Source organism: Suricata suricatta, chromosome 5 (genome assembly GCF_006229205.1).
Source record: "Suricata suricatta isolate VVHF042 chromosome 5, meerkat_22Aug2017_6uvM2_HiC, whole genome shotgun sequence".
In the NCBI taxonomy this organism is placed as follows: domain Eukaryota; kingdom Metazoa; phylum Chordata; class Mammalia; order Carnivora; family Herpestidae; genus Suricata; species Suricata suricatta.
Genome location: NC_043704.1, coordinates 41790164 through 41809694, shown reverse-complemented (window position 1 = coordinate 41809694; position 19531 = coordinate 41790164). Strand labels below are relative to the sequence as shown.

The following is a 19531-nucleotide window of genomic DNA, read 5'->3' as shown; positions in this document are numbered from 1 at the left end:
GAGGAGGGAGAGAGAGTTGGGGAGAGAGAGGGATGCAAAACTTGAGAGACTATTGAATGCTGAGAATGAACTGAGGGTTGAGGGGGAAGGGGGAGGGGGGAAAAGAGGTGGTGGTGATGGTGGAGGGCACTTAAGGGGAAGAGCACTGGGTGTTGTATGGAAAACAATTTGACAATAAAATATTATGGAGAAAAAAAAACAATCCTCTTTACAATAGCACCAAAACCATAAAATATTTAGGAAAATAAACAACCAGAGAGGGCAAAAAAACTATCCTCTGAAATCAATAAAACATTTATGAAAGATATTCAAGACTATGTAAAGAAATGGAAAGACATTCCATGCTCATGGGTTAGAAGAACAAATACTGTTAAAACGCTTATACAACCCAAAGCAATCTATGCATTTAACACAATCCTTATCAAAATACCAACAACATTTTTTACAGAACTAGTACAATCGTAAAATTTGTATAGAACCCAAAAGATCCTGAATGGCCAAAGCAATTTTGAAAAAAACAAAACAAAACTAGGAGGTATCAAAAAAATGGTATGGTACTGGCATAAAAATAGACACACAGATCAATGGAATAAAACAGAGGACTCAAATAAATCCACAATCATATGGTCAATTAAATTTTGACAAAAGAGTCATGAATTAATATATAATAGGAAATGACAGTCTCTTCAACAAATGGTGTCGGGCTGGACAGCAACATGCAAAAGAATAAAACTGGAAAATTTTGTTTCACATACACAAAAATAAACTTAAAATGAATTAAAAACCCAAAAATGAGACCTGAAACCATAATGATCCTTGAAGAGAGCACAGGCAGTAATCACTCTGACATCAGCATTAGCATTTTTTCCCCAAGATATATCTCTTGAGACAAGAGAAATAAAAGCAAATGTAAACTATTGGGATTGCATCAAAATAAAAAGCATCTGCACAGTGAAGGAAACAATAAAAACAACAACAACAACAACAACAACAACAAATACAAGTCAACCTACCGAATAAGAGAGGATATTTGCAAATGACATATTCCATAAGGGTTTAGTATTCAAAATATATAACAGACTTACACAACTTAACACAAAATAACAAATAATCCAATTAGAAGGGGCAGAAGACATGAACAGACATTTCTCCAAAAAAGACATCCAGATGGCTAACAGACACATGAAAAGATGCTCAACATCACTCATCATCTGGAAAATGCAAATCAAAACTACAATGAGATATCACCCCACACCTGTCAGAATGACTAAAATCAAAAACACAAGAAAAAACAGGTGTTGGTGAGAATGTGGGGAAAAAGGAACACTCATGCTCTATTGGTGGGAAGGCAAAAACAGTATGGAGGTTCCTCAAAAAATAAAAATAGAACTACCCCATGATCCAGTAATCACATCACTGCATATATACCCCCAAAAATACAACACTAATTCAAAGAGATACATGCACCCCTATGTTTATTGCAGCATTATTTACAATAGGCAAACCATGGAAGCAACCCAAATGTCCATAGATAGAGGCATAAATACCATAGATGCAGTATATATACACAATGGAATATTATTCAGCCATAAAATAAATGAAATCTTGCCATTTGCAATAACAGCAATAGAGTTAGAGTATAATGTTAAGTGAAATATGTTAGTCAGAGAAAGGCATTTACCATATGATCTCACTCATATGTGGAATTTACGGAACAAATCAAATGAGCAAAGAAAAAAAAGAGAGAGAGACAAACCAATAAACAGACTTTTAACTATAAAGAACAAATTGATGGGTTCCTAGAGGGGAGGTAGGAAGGCGGATGGGGATTAAAGAGTATGCTTATCATGATGAAATAATAATAATAATAATAACAATTATGATAATAAGGAAAAGCAAGATATAATAATAATTTTCCCAATAATTAAGAGTTAATTTTTTAAATGATACAACCAGGTAATGGAATATATCAAACTGCTAAAAATGAAACCTTGAACATTATTTATTGTCAGTGAAATACATTCAAGAGATATATTGCTAAGAGAAAAAAAGGCTATACAGTAATAGTATAAATAATCCTATTCTAATTACATATTCATGCATAGGCAGGTATAATAGGTATGCAGACAAAATCTGGAAGAATTAACTGACAAAGTTATAAATGTTCTCTATGGGTGGCAGAATTATGGATGACTTAACTCCTTTTTATTGCTTTGTTTTGAAATTTTTATAATGTGAGCATGTGTTACTTATATAAACATGAATTTTAAAATGCCTTAAAATTATATTTCATTGGGCAGGGGTACGCCACCTTATAAACAGTGGCCATCTCTTTTCACCGAATAAGTAATAGTATTTTAATGTTAAAGGATAAGTTTCTCTTGGGGGGAAGATATAATTGACACACCATTGAAAAGGTGATTTCTATTTATTTGCAAGTCAACATAACACAAGGTGGGAATCAAAGATAAAAAGAAAAAAAGAAAAAGAAAAACAGTTACTCACTCTTGTTGTATAAGCAGCTTCTGGGTCATCCTCTAGAACACGTGAAAGTCCAAAATCAGAAACCTTACACACCAAATTACTGTTGATCAAAATGTTACGAGCAGCAAGGTCTCGGTGAACATAACCCATATCTGAGAGGTACTTCATGCCAGATGCTATCCCTCGAAGCATCCCCACTAGCTGGATGACCGTAAACTGGGCATCGTGTTTCTGAGAAGTATTTCAAATATACAATTAAGATGTGTTGCTCTTTCTTAAAGATAAATCTTGGTTAAAATCTCACACACGGAATCGTAATAAGACTATATACATTCCAGTTCCAAGCCTTCCAGCCTCAAAGATATGTGAGTAAACAGATACAAGACTAACACAAAATAGCATAGGAGCTGCATTACTAAATACTCTATAACATGAAGGATCATAATATTCTTTGAGTTCAGGATCAAAGCTATACTTTTCCTGGTCTTTATGTGACATAAAAACTCCTCAGAAATTTTAACCTCAGGAAAAACAAAATGAAATGAATCTTGGGGCTGTTTTAGTTATACATATTTCTTTGATTGTATGTTCATTCTTCTAGCTTTCCAGGTATTTTATTAATTGCTTCAAATAAGGTGGGTTTTAAACTTTTAAATCACTATAATTCATTCAGAATTGGTCACAAAATTTACTGAATATTTGTTTTTCTATTCAAGATTCCACTATAGGTCATAAAATAGAAAATAATAAAACACAAGCCAGAGTCCGGTATTTAAAAAAACTTCCAATTTACTAGTATTAAAATAGAAATACAAGGGGAACCGGAGATTAAGCATCTGACTCTCTATTTCAGCTCAGGTCATGATCTCGCGGTCTGTGCATTCGAGCCCCATGTCGGGATCTGCATTGACAGGACTGAGATTCTTTATGTCCCTCTCTTTCTGCCCTTCCCCAGCTCTCTCTCTCTCTTTCAAAAATAAACTTAAAAGATATAAATACATGATTTATATAATAGATGGTAGGCAAATATACATACACATGTAAATATGTGCATAAATTCATGTATGGATAAATAGACATAAAATTCCATGTTTAGTGATATGTACACAATAACATTTTTAAAATTTATTTTTGAGAGAGAGAGAGAGAGACAGCATGGGCAGGGGAGGGTCAGAGAGAGAGGCAGACACAGAATCAGAAGCAGGCTCCAGGCTCTGAGCTAGCTGTCAGCACAGAGCCCGAATCAGGGCTCAAACCCACGAACCATGAAATCATGACCTGAGCTGAAGCTGGACTCTCAACCGACTGAGCCACCCAGGCTCCTCCACAACAACATTTTAAAAGAATATTTATTATAATGGTTTCAATGACCTGATTTGAAAAATATTTGTTTTTGAAATGCTTGTGAAAATAATTGCTGATAAAATTGTGTTTGCCTTGGAGCGCCTGGGTAGCTCAGTAGGGTTAAGTAGCCAACTTTTGATTTTGGCTCAGGTCTTGATCTCAAGGTTAGTGAATTTGAGCCCCTCATGGCGCTCTGCACTCACAGCTCAGAGCCTTCTTGGGACTCTCTCTCGCCCTCTCTCCCTGCCTTTATCCTATGTGAACAGGCACTCTCTCTTTCTCTCTCACTGTCTCAAAAATAAATGTTAAAAAAATTTGTGTTTGCCACATGAATATTAAAATAAGGAATATATTTCTCATTTATAGAAAATTTAGAGTTATCTTCTATGATATTGAATTATCCTATTCTTTCTATCCATCTATCTATCGGTGTCTATTTTATAGTGCTGAAATCATATTTTATTTTATCTTTTTAAAGTTTTAAGTTTATGTATTTATTTTTGGGAAAGAGAGAGCATGGGGAGGGGAGGGACAGAGAGAGAAAGAGACAGAAAGAGAGAGAGAGAGAATCCCAAGAAGGTTCTGCACTGTCAGCGAGAAGCCTGATGTGGGGCTTGAACTCACTAACTGCAATATCATGACCTGAGCCAAAACCAAGAGACAGAGGCTTAACCTACTGAGCCACCCAGGCACCCCAATATGGTGCTGAAAGTATCTTGAGGACAGTGTTATGTATTCTTATCCCTGCAGTAACTGGTGGTTGGCAGTGCCCTGTTATCCATAAAATTTTTGCATTTCTTTGAACAAATTTTTACTTAAATAATTAAAAACACAATCAGGTTTCTAAGTTTAAATAATATATATATATATATATATAATGATATGTCTGAATCGAGACTACTTTGGAATTATAACACTTGGTCATTTTCTGAGACAAAAGCTCTGTGTGTGAGAGATATATTCTTCCAATAGCAGGCTGAGGTTGCTTTAAATGAAGAAAAGAGAATATTTGTCTTATATCAGTGTTATTTATGTCTTATGAAAAATCTTTTTTAAATTTTTATTTTAACCAATGTGAATCTTTCAGTACAAAAAGCCTGAAGAAGATTGCGTAGATTTGTTTTAAAAATATAAGCCATTAACCTTGGACACTGTAAGATAAAGACGCGATTTTAGTTTTCCTCTTACTATTTAGTGCCCCCGAATTTCAGTTTCACTTTAAACTATTGCTGGCAAGATATTAGAGGTTGCCTCCAACATCTTTAGCACTCATTCCACATGTATGCACATATGTATATTGATAAATAGGGATAAGTGATACATGAATATATACAAAATTTTCTACTTACACGTAAGAAACTGTCCAAGGAACCATTCTCCATGTATTCTGTGACAATCATCACTGGTTTACCTGGATATGTGATAAATAACAAATAAATACCATGCCATGACTATATAGAATACACAACGATACACCTGATGAATTAAAAAATGTAAACGCTTTCCCTGTCTTCCCAGGTTTGCAAAGTTGCAAAACAGACAAAGAAACAAACATTTTCCAATAGGAAATAAAACTAAATAAACGGAAGAAGACTGGTTTTCAGAACAACGGCCTGTAACCTGTGATATCTAAATTGGCTTACTTGGCATGGTTCTTTGTGAACCTAAAATATGCCGCTTTTCTCCCCCTCAATTGCATCTTAGCTGATCTACAAAATCAAGTATTTCTGCCTTCCAGCCCGAGATAGAGTCAGGATTTCCACAGTCATTTATATTTTCTACAGATACTTATAGAACATGGACTTGGTGCTCCTTTCTATGCTGGTTAGAGAAAGTAAATCAAAGTCCCCATCCTCATGGATCCCACATGTGAATTTCATCAAACAATTAAGACTAATAATTATAAGTTTTAAAATCTGTATCAATTAACATATTAAAATTTTAAAATCAATGTTTAAAAGGAAAATAAATTTAAAATTACTGTTGGCAGTAACTTATAATAACCATTTTAATAATATGTGGCCTTGAATGTCATTAAACCTTTTCATGAGCATTTACATTTATTTATATAGCCTTATTATGTTCCCTGTGATGGTTTAATCATTTTATATATGATAACCTATTAATTATTATCATTTCCATTTGCACATGAGAAAATTGGGATATGTAGAGGGTAATTAACTTACCCAAAGTCAGACAACTAATAAATAATAAAACAATAATAATAATAAAACCAAAAGCAGAAACCTGAATACAGTATGCTGTTACTTTTGGAAATTTATGCTGCAGGAAACATTTAAAATACGAAAAAGCATTAAATACAAAAGTGCCAAGTATATTTACATAGAGATTTACAAATAGAATACATAGTCAACTACAGGTAATGATTTAAAACAATTTTAAGGTATCAATTCTATGGATTATTCTGAATTAAAATGAGAATTCTGAAGCCTAGAATTTAAGATTATTGTTACAGATTAATATCATGTTAACAAAGCTGAAAATATCCTTCTATATATATTATGATAACAACTTGGAAAAAAGTAATGCAAAAAAAAGAAATATTGATGGGACATATTTTTGATATATGGGAAACACTAGTAAACTTTTTGCATCGTTAAAATAAAATAACATTACATATATATATATACATATGTATAACATACATTACATCACTTCATCTTCACATCATCCTATATTTTAGTAATATATATTATTTCCATTTTATGGTGTCCTCAACCAAAAGCATCGTGGATTTAAGACACTAGCTGAGGTCACACAAGTAACTAGCTCTCTAGCGGATCCTTAACATGGCTATCTCTGATTTCAAAGCCTACACTGTTACTACACTAGAATTCTCTTTCTTTATTTTTGTTACTATATTGTTTTAAATATAATTCTATTATATTACAAAAAGAAGGAAAGTTACTTATCTTCCATGTCAAGAGAACCTGAATAAAGTCTTAACTGAGTACTGTCCAGTCAAGAAAGACCTTGAGCAAAATGGTTTTTTAACAAACATCAATGCATCCCTAATTATTGAGTACCCTTTTAAGTTTTCCTCATAAGTTCCTTCTATATCATGAAGGTTAGTTTGCCATTCTAATGATAGAAAACAGCATTCTTTGCTTTTTTTTCCTTTTGTAGGTAAAAACTTTTAACTCACATTATTTATGAATTATAGCTTGGTACAATGAAGATTATACTTGCTATATTTAGGATTTGAATGCATCCCAAGCTATATGTCTTAAGAAGAGGTAAAAATATTTAAATTCTGTAATTTTCAGATAATTTTTATATATGTAACAATCAATTGATATAACAATCTATCTCCCATTAAGATCCTGATTTAGTTATATATTTTGGGTAACACATCATATATATCTAGTTAATCTAGTCATTCATCCCAAAGCGTAAACCTCCAGAACTTGCTTCTTACAAATTGTAATTAAGCTTTGGTTTGAGAATATTCAAGACAAAAGGGAAGATTCAGCATTTCCTTAGAAACTTTTATCTCTCTTGAACTGATAAATCCAATGCCTAAAGACTGATCCCAGAGATTGACCCGAAATTAAAAGAATGGATAAGCGAACAAATGAATGAATGAATGAAATCTTTCATAGGCATGTTATCCGTACATCACTATAATTTTCTATGTTCTTGCTTTAATACAATTCTGTGAAGAATAATATGCCTGTGAAATTCAATGCACACATTAAGTGTGGTCATAGATAGTTTGCCTCATACAGCGAACTGTCAATTACAGTGTCCAGTTACCATGTTTTTGTACTACCTAGACCTTTGCTTATCACTCGTTTCCTTCTGGCTCCCAGCCCTATGACCATTTCATTTTTCATTAGTATGTCTAGTGGAATGTTTGGCAAAGGAAATAAAAGTAGCTGAAAAATCAAACCAGTCAATTAAGCCAAAGCCTCATGACCATTCAGAAATCAGATCAGGCTGCATTTAGCTCTAAACTTTAGGTATTTGTAAACACATCAGTTAAGATGGGCAAGTCTGAAAATATGCTTTACATTAAGTTCAAAGATTTAGCAAACCCAAATGTACAAAGAATAAACAAAATCACAAATATTCTACCTTAGAAAGCCTTAATTTCTAAGATTTATTTATTTATTTATTTATTTATTTATTTAGTGTCTAAGTGTCTATTCTGTCTTCATTTCCTTTTGATTATATAAATAAGGTTAAAGTAAAAGAAACTTTCCGCAACAGTGGTGAGAACTAGTTCTAACATGTATTAAATACAGCTGGAAATCATAAAATATCAGCTCATCTGTACATGGATGCAATATATTGCTATTCAAGTTCATATGCTCTTTCATATGTATTTTCAAGAGCCTGTAGCATTTGCTGTCCACAGAGATCCTAAAATGCATCTGAATATCCATACTAAACTCAGCAAAATTATTGCTGGATAACTGGCTGAAGTGAAACTCCAATAAAAATGAGCAAAACAAATTGTGCGGTGGAATCCTGCTTTTTGTTTCTAAATTGATTCTTGAGTGTAGATAAAATTATGACCTTTTATAATTAAAGGGTTAAGGCAAATAAATTAGCCTGTTACAGTCAGTTGGTTCATTTCCTCAACTATCTCCAGTGGTCAGATGTACTACTAATCATTTGTATATGATTAGTATACACTGTTGATGACAGAGGAAATGTGATTCAGAATACATAAGATTTCCATGTTCAACACTACGTATCCCACCACAGCTTTCTAATCACATTTTCTCTAAAACGAAGAGTAGGAAAATGTAATAAATATAAAGCTATACATAGAGATTTTTTATTTCAATTATCAAACAGATATTGGCTTTAGCTTAAATTGTTTTCATTAAAATATAAAAAGTATTTATCAATGATTGAAATATGAAAAATTACTGGGGTGGCTGACCAGTTCAGTGGGTAGAGCATGCGACTCTTGACCTTGAGATTGTAAGTTCAAGATCTACATTGGATGTAGAGATTACTTTAAAAAATAAAATTAAAAATAAGTATTGAAATTTAATTCATTTTCAAAAGAAATGCTATTAATTCCTATTACCAGTAATTGTATCTCACATACTTTATGTCTCATTTTCAAAAGACTTAAACACACTCTAAATACATGAGTGTGGTTTATAAAATCAAAATCTTTGACCTTTGCAGTCTGAACTCATTAGTATCATGGAATCAGAATCAAGGCAAAAGCCAAAAAGCAAACACAGGAGAAGGAAACAAACAAACAAACAAATGAACAACAAAAACCCTGACAAATACACCTCATGACTCCTTTGATTGGGAAGAAAATGTTTTGGTTTTAGATATTCATGTACTATATCTGACTATGAGAAATATTGTGAGGATCTAGCATATTTTTCCATGGTTTCCCATTATCATATAAAAGCACAGGACAATCTTTTCCAAATTCCACTTTAATCAAGACATTATTCATTTCAAAAATGATCCTTTTTACATCCACTAGTTTATGAGTTAATAAGGGCAGAGACCAACTCCATGTTGTCTATGGGGTGCCAGGGAAAACTGATCATCTCCAGTCCATCATTTCAGGGTGTGTAAGGATAATCTCTTTCTTCAAAATTAGGCTAAGAAATACTTTCTCAAAGTCTTCCTAACCAACCATACTCCATCAATCTTAATATGCTGAATACTTTACATTCAGCTGACTTTACATTTTTAAAATTTATTTGTACGTAATGTGAAACATTTACTTTGCTTTTCTGTTTAAAGTATCATTGTAACTACTTTATTGTAAATGATGGAAAATAATTGCATATGTTAAAAAAATAAATTGTGTAAAAAAATAAAATAAAGATAGGAACAGATGAAAAGTGCAGGATAGGCAATGCGGTCAATAATATGCTGTATATTTAAAACTAAGATATCATTGTATATCAACTGTACTTAAATAAGAAGACAGGAATATTATTTCTACTGTACCTTTTAATACAAAGCTGATTTGTATATCAGTACAACAATTAATAAATATAGTAATCTGAATGTGCTCAGTGTAATTTTACAAAGATAGCTTTTCCCTTTTCAAGTTTCTACCTTTTATTTATTTTCTTGTCTAATTGCAGAAATTAAGACCTTACGTATATTAATGAATTGAAGTGATAATAGTAGCATTCTCATTTCTACTTTAAAATAAATGTTTTTCATGTTTTACTACTGAATATGATGTTTGTAGGCTTGTTCACTTTGGGGGGGCTTTGAAATTTATCAATCATACACATTTCCTATCTAGGACGTGCTAAGAAAACTTTTTAAACTAAGATGTTTATTTTCTGCATCTATCGAGATTGACTTTTTCTTTTCTATAAATATTGTGAATTTCCAGAATGATTAAATAGTAAACCAACTTTGCCTTCTTGGAATAAACTAAACTTGAGCATTATATAGTATATTTTTATACATTGTTAACTCGGCTTTATAATTACTCCAGTGTTAGTGAATTTTTGTTCACGCATTACAGTTGTTTTCCTCTCTGAAAATATTCTTGTATGATTTGGTATCAAGATATCATTAGCCTCATGAAATAGGGGTGTTTATTTTTCTCACTTTCTGCAAGATTTTGTGTTTGACTACAATTACTCAGACAGTTATTAGGTAAGTATATAATTATAGTTCTTCTTTAGAAGAGTTACTGTATATTTAAACTAGCACTCTTTAAAAGTCGGTCTTTGCACACATGTATCATGTTCTAACAAATGTTAAGTTGCATTTACACTTTCAAAAATATCATAAGTCCATACTATTTAAATGGGGAAAATAGACAACATATTTTTTTGTAATTCAAATGTGGCCAATTCAATAAAAATATATATAAGTGGACAATGTTGAAATAATAAAGAAAATTCTTAAACATGTAAAAATAGAAATTCCCTGTCTTATTTTTGTCTCCAATATATTCAATAAAGATTTTCCTAATTTCGTTGCTGTGGGTATGCTCTCGACTCCTTCCTCAAATTAGTCATGAATGCGTGAGAACTTGGGTTACCAGAGTTTATTCTAAGAAACTACTTCTATAAATTATTAATAAAATAAACATAACATACATTATCTCTCTTGAATACTACAAGGAATTAGTACCCTTGAGACAAGCACAGAAGAAACCTTTTAAAGAGAAGCAAACAGGACATAGCAAGAATTTGGCATTGTCACCACAGAAAGACATCTTATTTCAGAGATATTTTTTACCATATATGCAGGAGATAGAAAAGTACAAACAAATTACTAAGCTTTTGGTGTAAAGTGGATGCTCACACCAGCATAGAAATGTTTTAATTATGAGAAACTGTTCTAATGTCCTGCTCACTATAGTCCTTAGTGATTCAAAGTTACAGTTAAATTGCATTCTTATTTTTTTTAATTTTCAGAGAATAATCCCTTTCCAAATACCTACAGAAACACATCAATAGTATCTAATATAATTCCTTTTATTTCATTGAGTGCATAGTGGCCAATGGAGGTCTTCTTGGAGTACCAACATCATTTGACTAATGGTGTGATGGCAGAAATATCAAACATTTGCTAAAAACAAGTTCCATTTTTTTGAACTTCAACTAAAATTGATAACACATGTTAGTATCCAGTGCTGAGCAGGGATCGTGCCCCCAGCTTTCTGTTACTTTGAAGATCAGAGAGTCTCTCACCTTCTCTTGTTTAAGACCATCAGGCTCAAAACGTATCATTAAAATTGTTTATGGCTCAATTCAAATAAATGAAAATATAATGTTGAATTAAGGGCTTTCTCTAAAAGACTTGAAAATGATACACTATAACACACCAAGTTTTTCAAGCATATAATTAATAGCAGTATTTAAAAAAATTATCATGGAGCAAAAAAAGGAATTGTTTTCATGACTTTTTATTTCAATACAGCCAGGTTAGCTGATAAAATCTCAAGCTTGCCAGAAGTGGTAATTTGGATTTTCATAGCTCTATTTCACTTAACAATGTATTCCTACATAATCTTATTTGATCTTTAAATTATCTGCAGTAGTGAAGTAGAACCGCTCTTCCAAATCACAGGTGAAGAAAATGAGTCTCTGTGAGTCGTTTGGTTTGCCAGAGGTCCCACAACCAGTTGGGTTGTGTCAAAACTTAAACTCTGACCCTCTGATCCTTTTTTTTTTAAGTTTATTTATTTATTTTGAGAGAGAGAGAGTGAGAGAGAGAAAGAGAGAGAGAGAGAGAGAGAGAGAGAGTGAGAGAGAGAAAGAGAGAGAGAGAAAGAGAGAGAGAGAGAGAGAAAGAGAGTATACACAATCAGGGGAGGGGCAGAGAGAATCCCAAGCAGGCTCCCTGCTGTCAGCACAGACTGTTAGTTGAGCATCTGATTCTTGGTTTCAGCTCAGGCCTGAAACCAAGAGTCAGATGCTCAACCAACTGAACCACCCAGATGTCCTTGATCCTCTGATTCTTAATCTGTATACTGATATAATTGTTTTTCTTCAAAAGACAATTTTGTTTATTAAATTATAAACTCTACATCACTCCTAGTCTGTGTGTGTGTGTGTGTGTGTGTGTGTGTGTGTGTGTGTGTAAACTTCGCAATTGGATTGTTTTAGCAGTCATAATATATTGTTCAGAAACAGAAAATAACAGGAGTGGATGAATAACTGCTGGCGACAAAATTGCCTTATTTATATGTTAAATGCAACATATTAACTTTATCCTAAGGCACTATTTCCTCTCTGCTGTTATAGGGTACCAGACTTAGAGCTTTTAAATATGCCACTAAAGGAGTTCAAAATCTAATTCTGTCTGCTACCCTATTATGTTTGCACCATATGAGATGACTGGGATCTGTATAGTCAGATTTGACAGCCTCTTAAATGCTTATTTGACCAGGGAGATATATCAAATTCAGAACTTTCACCCTAAGAATAAGGCAGTTGTAATCTATATTATAATGTTACAGAATTAGACTTGAAGAAGGTAGTTAATGGATAATACCTGTGATCTTTAGTCTTTTTTTCTTAATGCAACTTTTTTGGTAATTTTGTCTTGGGGATTGTTTTATGGTTTTCTTTGCCAACTGACCATAGTTCATATTTGATTATTTCACTTTTATGTTTAAAGAAAACCTGCCACAATAATTATGGCTTAATGTTGCTCATCATTCAGTAAATGAATTCATGGGTAACAGCTAGTAAAATGTAACAAATTAGTTTCAAATAATACATAACACTGGAAACCAAAAAAAATCAATTTACACTTGATAAAATATAAGACCCTATCAAAACACTTAAATTTAAACCTATTATTTACTTTGCTTTTCACTTGTATCTCATTTTTTCTTATGCATAGGGGTTGGAGAAGTTAGGTGATAATTCTGTGCATGCTATAACAATTTTCTCCATCACTCCCTGAGTGTTACAACAGTTACACAATTACACTTCCTTGAAGCATGCATTCAATTTAAAGACTCAACACTGAAGAAAGACCTGTAGGTAGAAGATGTTGCTCTTTTCTTCAATCAATCAATCAATCAATCAATCAATCAGTATTTTTACTCCTTGACATTGGCCAGTTAAGTATCCAGCAAGATCCAGGTTCTATTTTAGGCACTGATTATCAGTAACATGGATTCTTGCCCTTGATGAGTGTTCACATTTTTTTAGATATTAAGGGTTATTAATGGTATCCAGAAAAATTTTGCAGCTTAAGGAAGTCATTGGTATAATCTAATTATCAGGGAAAATTAAATTTAAAAAATCAAAAGAATGAGTAGAAGACAAGATGAACCTTAGGAACTCATTTTTGTTCATGGTTGGAGACAGAGCTGAAACCAACAGACCAAGTTTCCAATGCCATCTCTAGCACTTTCTAATTAGACAAGCGAGTTGCTCTTGATAGCTACTGTTTGTTCAAAGGCATAGAATTATTGTATCTAATGCACAGGGTAGTGTTAAGAATGAAATGATGTCCATAATACAATTTTGGGCACATTATAGTCAATGCATAAAGAAAACCTTATGAAAAGTGGGTTAAAAGAAGTGGTTACCTAAGTACAGATGAGTGTACCCTGCAGTGGGACTCCAGCTCTGCACAGCCACTTGGTGGGAATGACACAAAGGAGACTAAATGTCTGATTGACCCTTAAAACATAAAGTAGTATGGTCTTGCCCTGGAGGAACACAGGATTCAAACATTTTCCCAATCCTTACTACTACTAACAGTGTTTTGATTGTTAATTTAAAAAATTAAAACATGTTCTTCGTCAGAAAATATTTCAATGTTACGACTAGTATGGCCTAAATTTTAGGAGCATAACACTTCTTATACCACTTAATGTGGGCTTACAGTTTATGGTTAAATTCTACATTATTTAGTTCTTAATCCCATTTAGTATATTCAAAAACTCTAAAGGAAATCAAAGTATATTTCAATTATACCGTGCCTTGTGAGAAAAGAGCTGGCTTTTTAGTCACACCAAGATGAGAATAGGTATTAGTCCCATTTGGAAAGTGCTCCATGTAATGTTAAAGGAAAATATCCTTGTGGAAAAATATAATGTGTAATGTCTGTTGGTAACCATAGAATATGCAAATGTGGTGCCAATGAATTACCCTCTAAAGGATGCCAAGTTTCTTGCCATATGTTGTCTTTTGGTCTAAGTAGTTTGCTGCCAACACATCCTGTGTTCCAAAATCTCAAGGAAAAAAAAATCCTAGAGCATTCTCAAGAGGTTTTCATTGGTATTGGAGCCAAAAATCACCTATCTGCCTCACAGGACTCCTTTTGAGCCTTGCTGGAGAACCTATCGTGGAAATAAGTTCAGATCTCCATCATGGGCTGGGAGCCAGAGTTTCCTCAGACCAGTCAAAAATCCATCTGGGACTCTAGATTAGAATTATTTAAAATCCACAGAGAACCAGGAAAAGGCCTTGGGTCTAATGTGATCCCAATCTTTACAGCTCAGAAGTATTCCCCAAACCCCCATAATTTCCCTAAAGCCAGGGGGGTAAAGATTTAGAAGTTTAAGTAAAACTGGTGAATAGTAAAAGAAAAAGCAGCTAGCTGGGAGTTCCCAGCAATTCCTGTTAAAACTGAGTCATCGTTGTGCCTTGCTATTCCACATAACAGAGACTTCTTCACAATTCACTTAACTACGTTTTCATAAGTGTGTCTTAATGTAGTCCTTTCTTTTTAGCTCATAATTATTTTTTTCAATTTTTGAGGACCTAGAATAACACTTTCAATATAATACTAGTTAAATATCTTTGTTTTCTTGTCGAAGAAAGACATGCTAACCCCAAACTAGTCTCTGTGAAGACTGACATCGCTATGAAAACAAATACCAAATCCTGAAATGACTTAGTTAGGGTTTAAATAACCTCTGCTTCACAAAGGCAAAAGTCAGTCTTTTGACTTGACTTACTTTTAGTAACAACTCCCTCCAATCGAATGATGTTGGGATGATCAAATTGTCCCATAATGCTTGCTTCTCCCAGGAAGTCTCTCCTCTGCTTTTCTGTGTAGCCCACTTTCAGGGTCTTGATGGCCACTGAAATTTCTTTTTTTGAAGGGAGTTTTAAACGACCACTGCACACCTCTCCAAATTCACCTGTTAGGATAACAAAACAACAACCAAAGGCAAGGAATTATATGATAAAAATATTATCAGTAGAGATTATCACTGTTCCCTCTCACTAATTCCAAAGTATCTGCACCTTTGACCCAAAAGATGCACACTGTAAATCTTCAACTTATTTTAGAAAATGATAGTTGGAGACTCCCTAAGAAACTCCAGAACATCAAAAGTCCAGTGGGAAATGGACCTTATGAGTAGCCATATATTTTAAAGTACCACACTGTGAATAACGTTATATGAAAGAACAAGTGGAAAGTGTAAGGCTATATCTAACAGAGTTTTAACTCCTTGTTCACAAGCTGCCATCTCCTCAGGGTAATCAACAGACCAACATAGATAATATAAGTTGGACAATGGATTAAATTTCAGATGTTTCTGGTCATTCTGTTATTACAAAGAGGACCAATATAGCTATATACTCAAACTCTCTGAATATGAGAACAGAAGCATCTGCTACCAATTCCTTTTACTGGAGTATTGGCATGTTGTATTATTGACATACTAGTCATAAAGTTCTCTGAGCCTCTGGAAGGAGAAAGATTAATATACTATTTTCCAAAAAAAAGGTAGCACCTTTTTTCTATATAGAATTGCTGTAAATATTTTCAAAGTCTTCAATAAAAAACTTATTGTAAATGCACAATTAATCCACAATCTACCAAAATTGAAACGTTGGTGACTTTTAAATAATCTGGGGTGCCTGAGTGGCTCAGTCATTGTAACATCTGAATTCAGCTCAGGTCATGATCTCACAATTTGTGGGATCGGGTCCCGTGTCAGACTCTGTGCCGACAGCTTGGAGTCTGGAGTTTGCTTCAGATTCTGTGTCTCCCTCTCCGTCTGTCCCTCCCTTGCTCACACTCTGTCTCTCTGTCTCTTGCTCTCAAAAATAAATAAACACTAAAAAGAAAAATTAAATAGTCTAATCCGACTGGTATAAAATTGCCTAGAACTAGTTTGGGCATTATCTTCATATATATTGTTATTGAGAAGATTTACCCATAACTTTTTCATCCTATTTTGAGCCTCCTGAGGGAGGAGACCCTTTATATTCATTTCTCTGTCCCACCGCTTGCCATAGTAATTGCCACTAAGTAGTGCCAGGCTTAGAATGTCCCTTGCTCATAGAGGAGATCCTAATCATCTGCAGCTTACTACATCTGATTTGTACAACACTTTAGAAATGTTTTTTTAATGTCAAATGAGAGATTTTTCTGAAAAGGATTAATTGCATAATTCATTGTTAGCCTGTTTATGGAATGGCAGAGGATTCTTGGTCCAACCGTCCCTCCGTGAGTTTTTGTACAAGTACCGTGCCAGAGAGGAGCTGTCAAGAAGGAAGATGCTTCTCTATATTTTTTTCAAGCAAGTGGTTCAACCCACAAAAGCAGCAAGTTGTCCTATTGATTTACCAGCTGCATTACTACAAATGACTTGCTTCTCTCCAGGAAGCTCTAAACGTCCCCAGACTTGACCTCTGGAACTTGTCAAAGTCACGCAAGTCCAAAAGCAGTAATTTATACATTTTAAAACTAAATACCCATCAGTTGGCAACAGTATGACCAGCACTTTGAAAAACGCAGAGTTATAACGCTAAGTAAGTCAGATCTAATTTCTTCCCTTTGAAGGACTCTAGAGAAGATGGCAGTATCTGCAGCAAGGGTGGTCCGTAGGATTATAGGGAGAATCAGGGGCAGAGTTTGAGAACATTCATTGATCTTTTAAAATCCAAGGAAGAATATGGCATTATAGAGTGGGAGTATCAGGAGAACTGTGATACAAAGTAAATCATTGTTAGAATCTGTAAGCAAGAGTAAGACTTCGTTTCCTTATTCTGGGCTGTTGGAACCTTGCCAGAGAGCTCCAGTTCCCATTGCATAAACATTAACTCTGAGAAAACCGTAAGAAAGCATCCATAATACATTTCTATTTTCTGAAAGAAAGTCCTGCCATCATGATGACCCAATACTCTATAATGGACCGTGTTTTAAATTTTGATGTTATCACCACTTACTCAATGTGACAAGTCACTCGCCAACAGATTGCAGGACAGATAGTCCTGAGCTGTGGGACAGAGAACGGATTCTAGGGCCTAATTACCTCTGTCACTTATTAGCTATGTGATTTTGAGCTAGCATCTTTTTAAAATATTTGTTTATTTTGAGAGAGAGAGAGTGGGCAGATGCAAGGGGGAGGGACAGAGAGCGAGAAAGAGAGGGAGAGAGAGAATCCCAAGCAGGCTCCAGGCTGTCAGCACAGAGCCCAATACTGGGCTTGATCTCATGAACATTGAAATCATGCCCTCATGATGCATAGTGTCATCTACGTGTTAGTCACTATTTTTTTTCTGAGTTTAGACCCACCTTAAAAAGGATAAATTATCTACCTACTTCTGAGGAGTTAGATCAAATGGAAGAATAAATACAAAAGTGTTTTTTTAAATGTTAAATTCTGTATTAATGTAGGAAGAGATGGTTGTGACTTTGATGTGATAACACGACTAATGTCACACTGGACAAGCACTTGTAAAGGACAGCATTTTGTAAAGGTCCCTCACTAAGGAGATTAGGGGAAGAGTTCAAATTTCAAGTGGGTCCATATGTAAATTGTGGGACATATGTAAATGAGTACCTACCTTCAAAATTAAGAAAGTGATGTTTCAGTCATGCTAATTTTTAAAAACACAGATTCTTTGAAATATGACTATTTCATTAGATAAATACTAGAAATGGTTACCAATATATTATACTAAACATAAAAGTTAAACATTAATTTATTTCTCTTTATAATAAACAACTGTGTTGGAAAAATTAACGAAGATTGGGCAAATGCAATGCTCTATCTTTTCAGCTAGCCAAATTTTACATGGTCTTATTCAATTATCTCTGAACCTATAAGAAAAAAAACAACAACTTAAATCCTGTCATTTCTAAGTAAAAGCACAACTCTAAGATCAACTGGAAAGCACTGCTTGGTTGTTTAATCCAGTAACTGCAGTAGTTTTTATCTGTCCTTTGAAATAAAATATGCTTTATGAGAATGGGTACACCATCTTCTGGTTTAAGATGCACAATGCAAAATAGTTCAAAATAAAATTTCTTACACTCATTTTATTTAAAATAGGAGATTTAAAATAGAAGTGAACAAAGTACAAGTAGCCTTATACTTTTTGTATACTTATCAGATACCATTATTTATCAGTTTTATTTTATTCTGTTTTATTTATCAGATACCATTTTAATGAGTGTGCCTTCTCTCACACCGCCGTGCTCTAGCCTTAACAATAACATCTCCTAGCTAAGCTTTTACAAGTGGAAAGGGTCCCAAAGTTCAAGGTCCCCACGTGTCTGTCTGGCTCCTGGACACTGGCTGAGCATAAATGAGTTTCTCCTCCTCATATCATTTGAGTGTGTGGAGCCTTTGTGCTACCCGTGTGCCTGAGGTTTCCCTGCTGGAGGAACAGTGCACTCTTGTGGGGTGACAGTAGCGCCAGCATTGCCAGAACCACGTACCCCACAGCGCAGTTGACAAAGCAGAACGAACCGATGAAAGAGAGTCATCGGTATTTATTTGTGTTCACCGGATTAACACAGATATCTGATCAATGTGTATATTCTTAAGTCTTAATTGTAGAAAAAGAAGCACATGTTCTATTTTCCATTTACAAATTATTAGTTTCATATTTTAATATCACTTGCCCATGTGAATTTTAGAAGCTGAACTATTAATAAAGTTAGAGATTTAGTAAATTATCATTTTATTTACAGAATATGAATTACTCAGATGTCCTTGCTTGAAAAGCAAATACTGCTAGCTTTCTAAATACTGCTTTGATGTATAGAAAGTGAAACCGAGAAAATTATATGCACATATGTGTAAAGAAGCCTCCGTCATAAATATAGTACTTGCAGAAAATGTGATCTGATATTATTCACTAGTCAATGAGTTAATTTCTCAGTCTATCTCTTTCTCACATCAACACAACTATTTTGCATTTGTTTTTAAAATAATATTGAAGAATGAGACAATGGAGTAGAACTATTGTACAAGATTGTTTATTTTAACTTTTGAGTAGTAGTT

At 33.8% G+C, this 19531-nt stretch overlaps 1 protein-coding gene across 2 annotated transcripts in view; it reads right to left on the bottom strand.

Moving 5' to 3' along the window:
- The window catches only part of EPHA3 (EPH receptor A3), a 347174-nt gene that overhangs the window by 37705 nt on the left and 289938 nt on the right, over positions 1-19531 (bottom strand). For both annotated transcript variants that reach the window (XM_029939160.1, XM_029939161.1), the window contains exons 11-13: positions 15239-15424; positions 5178-5239; positions 2506-2715 (exon numbers count right to left, since the gene is read on the bottom strand). In XM_029939160.1, the coding sequence (XP_029795020.1) occupies positions 2506-2715; positions 5178-5239; positions 15239-15424 (458 nt within the window). The remainder of the gene's footprint in view (positions 1-2505; positions 2716-5177; positions 5240-15238; positions 15425-19531) is intronic.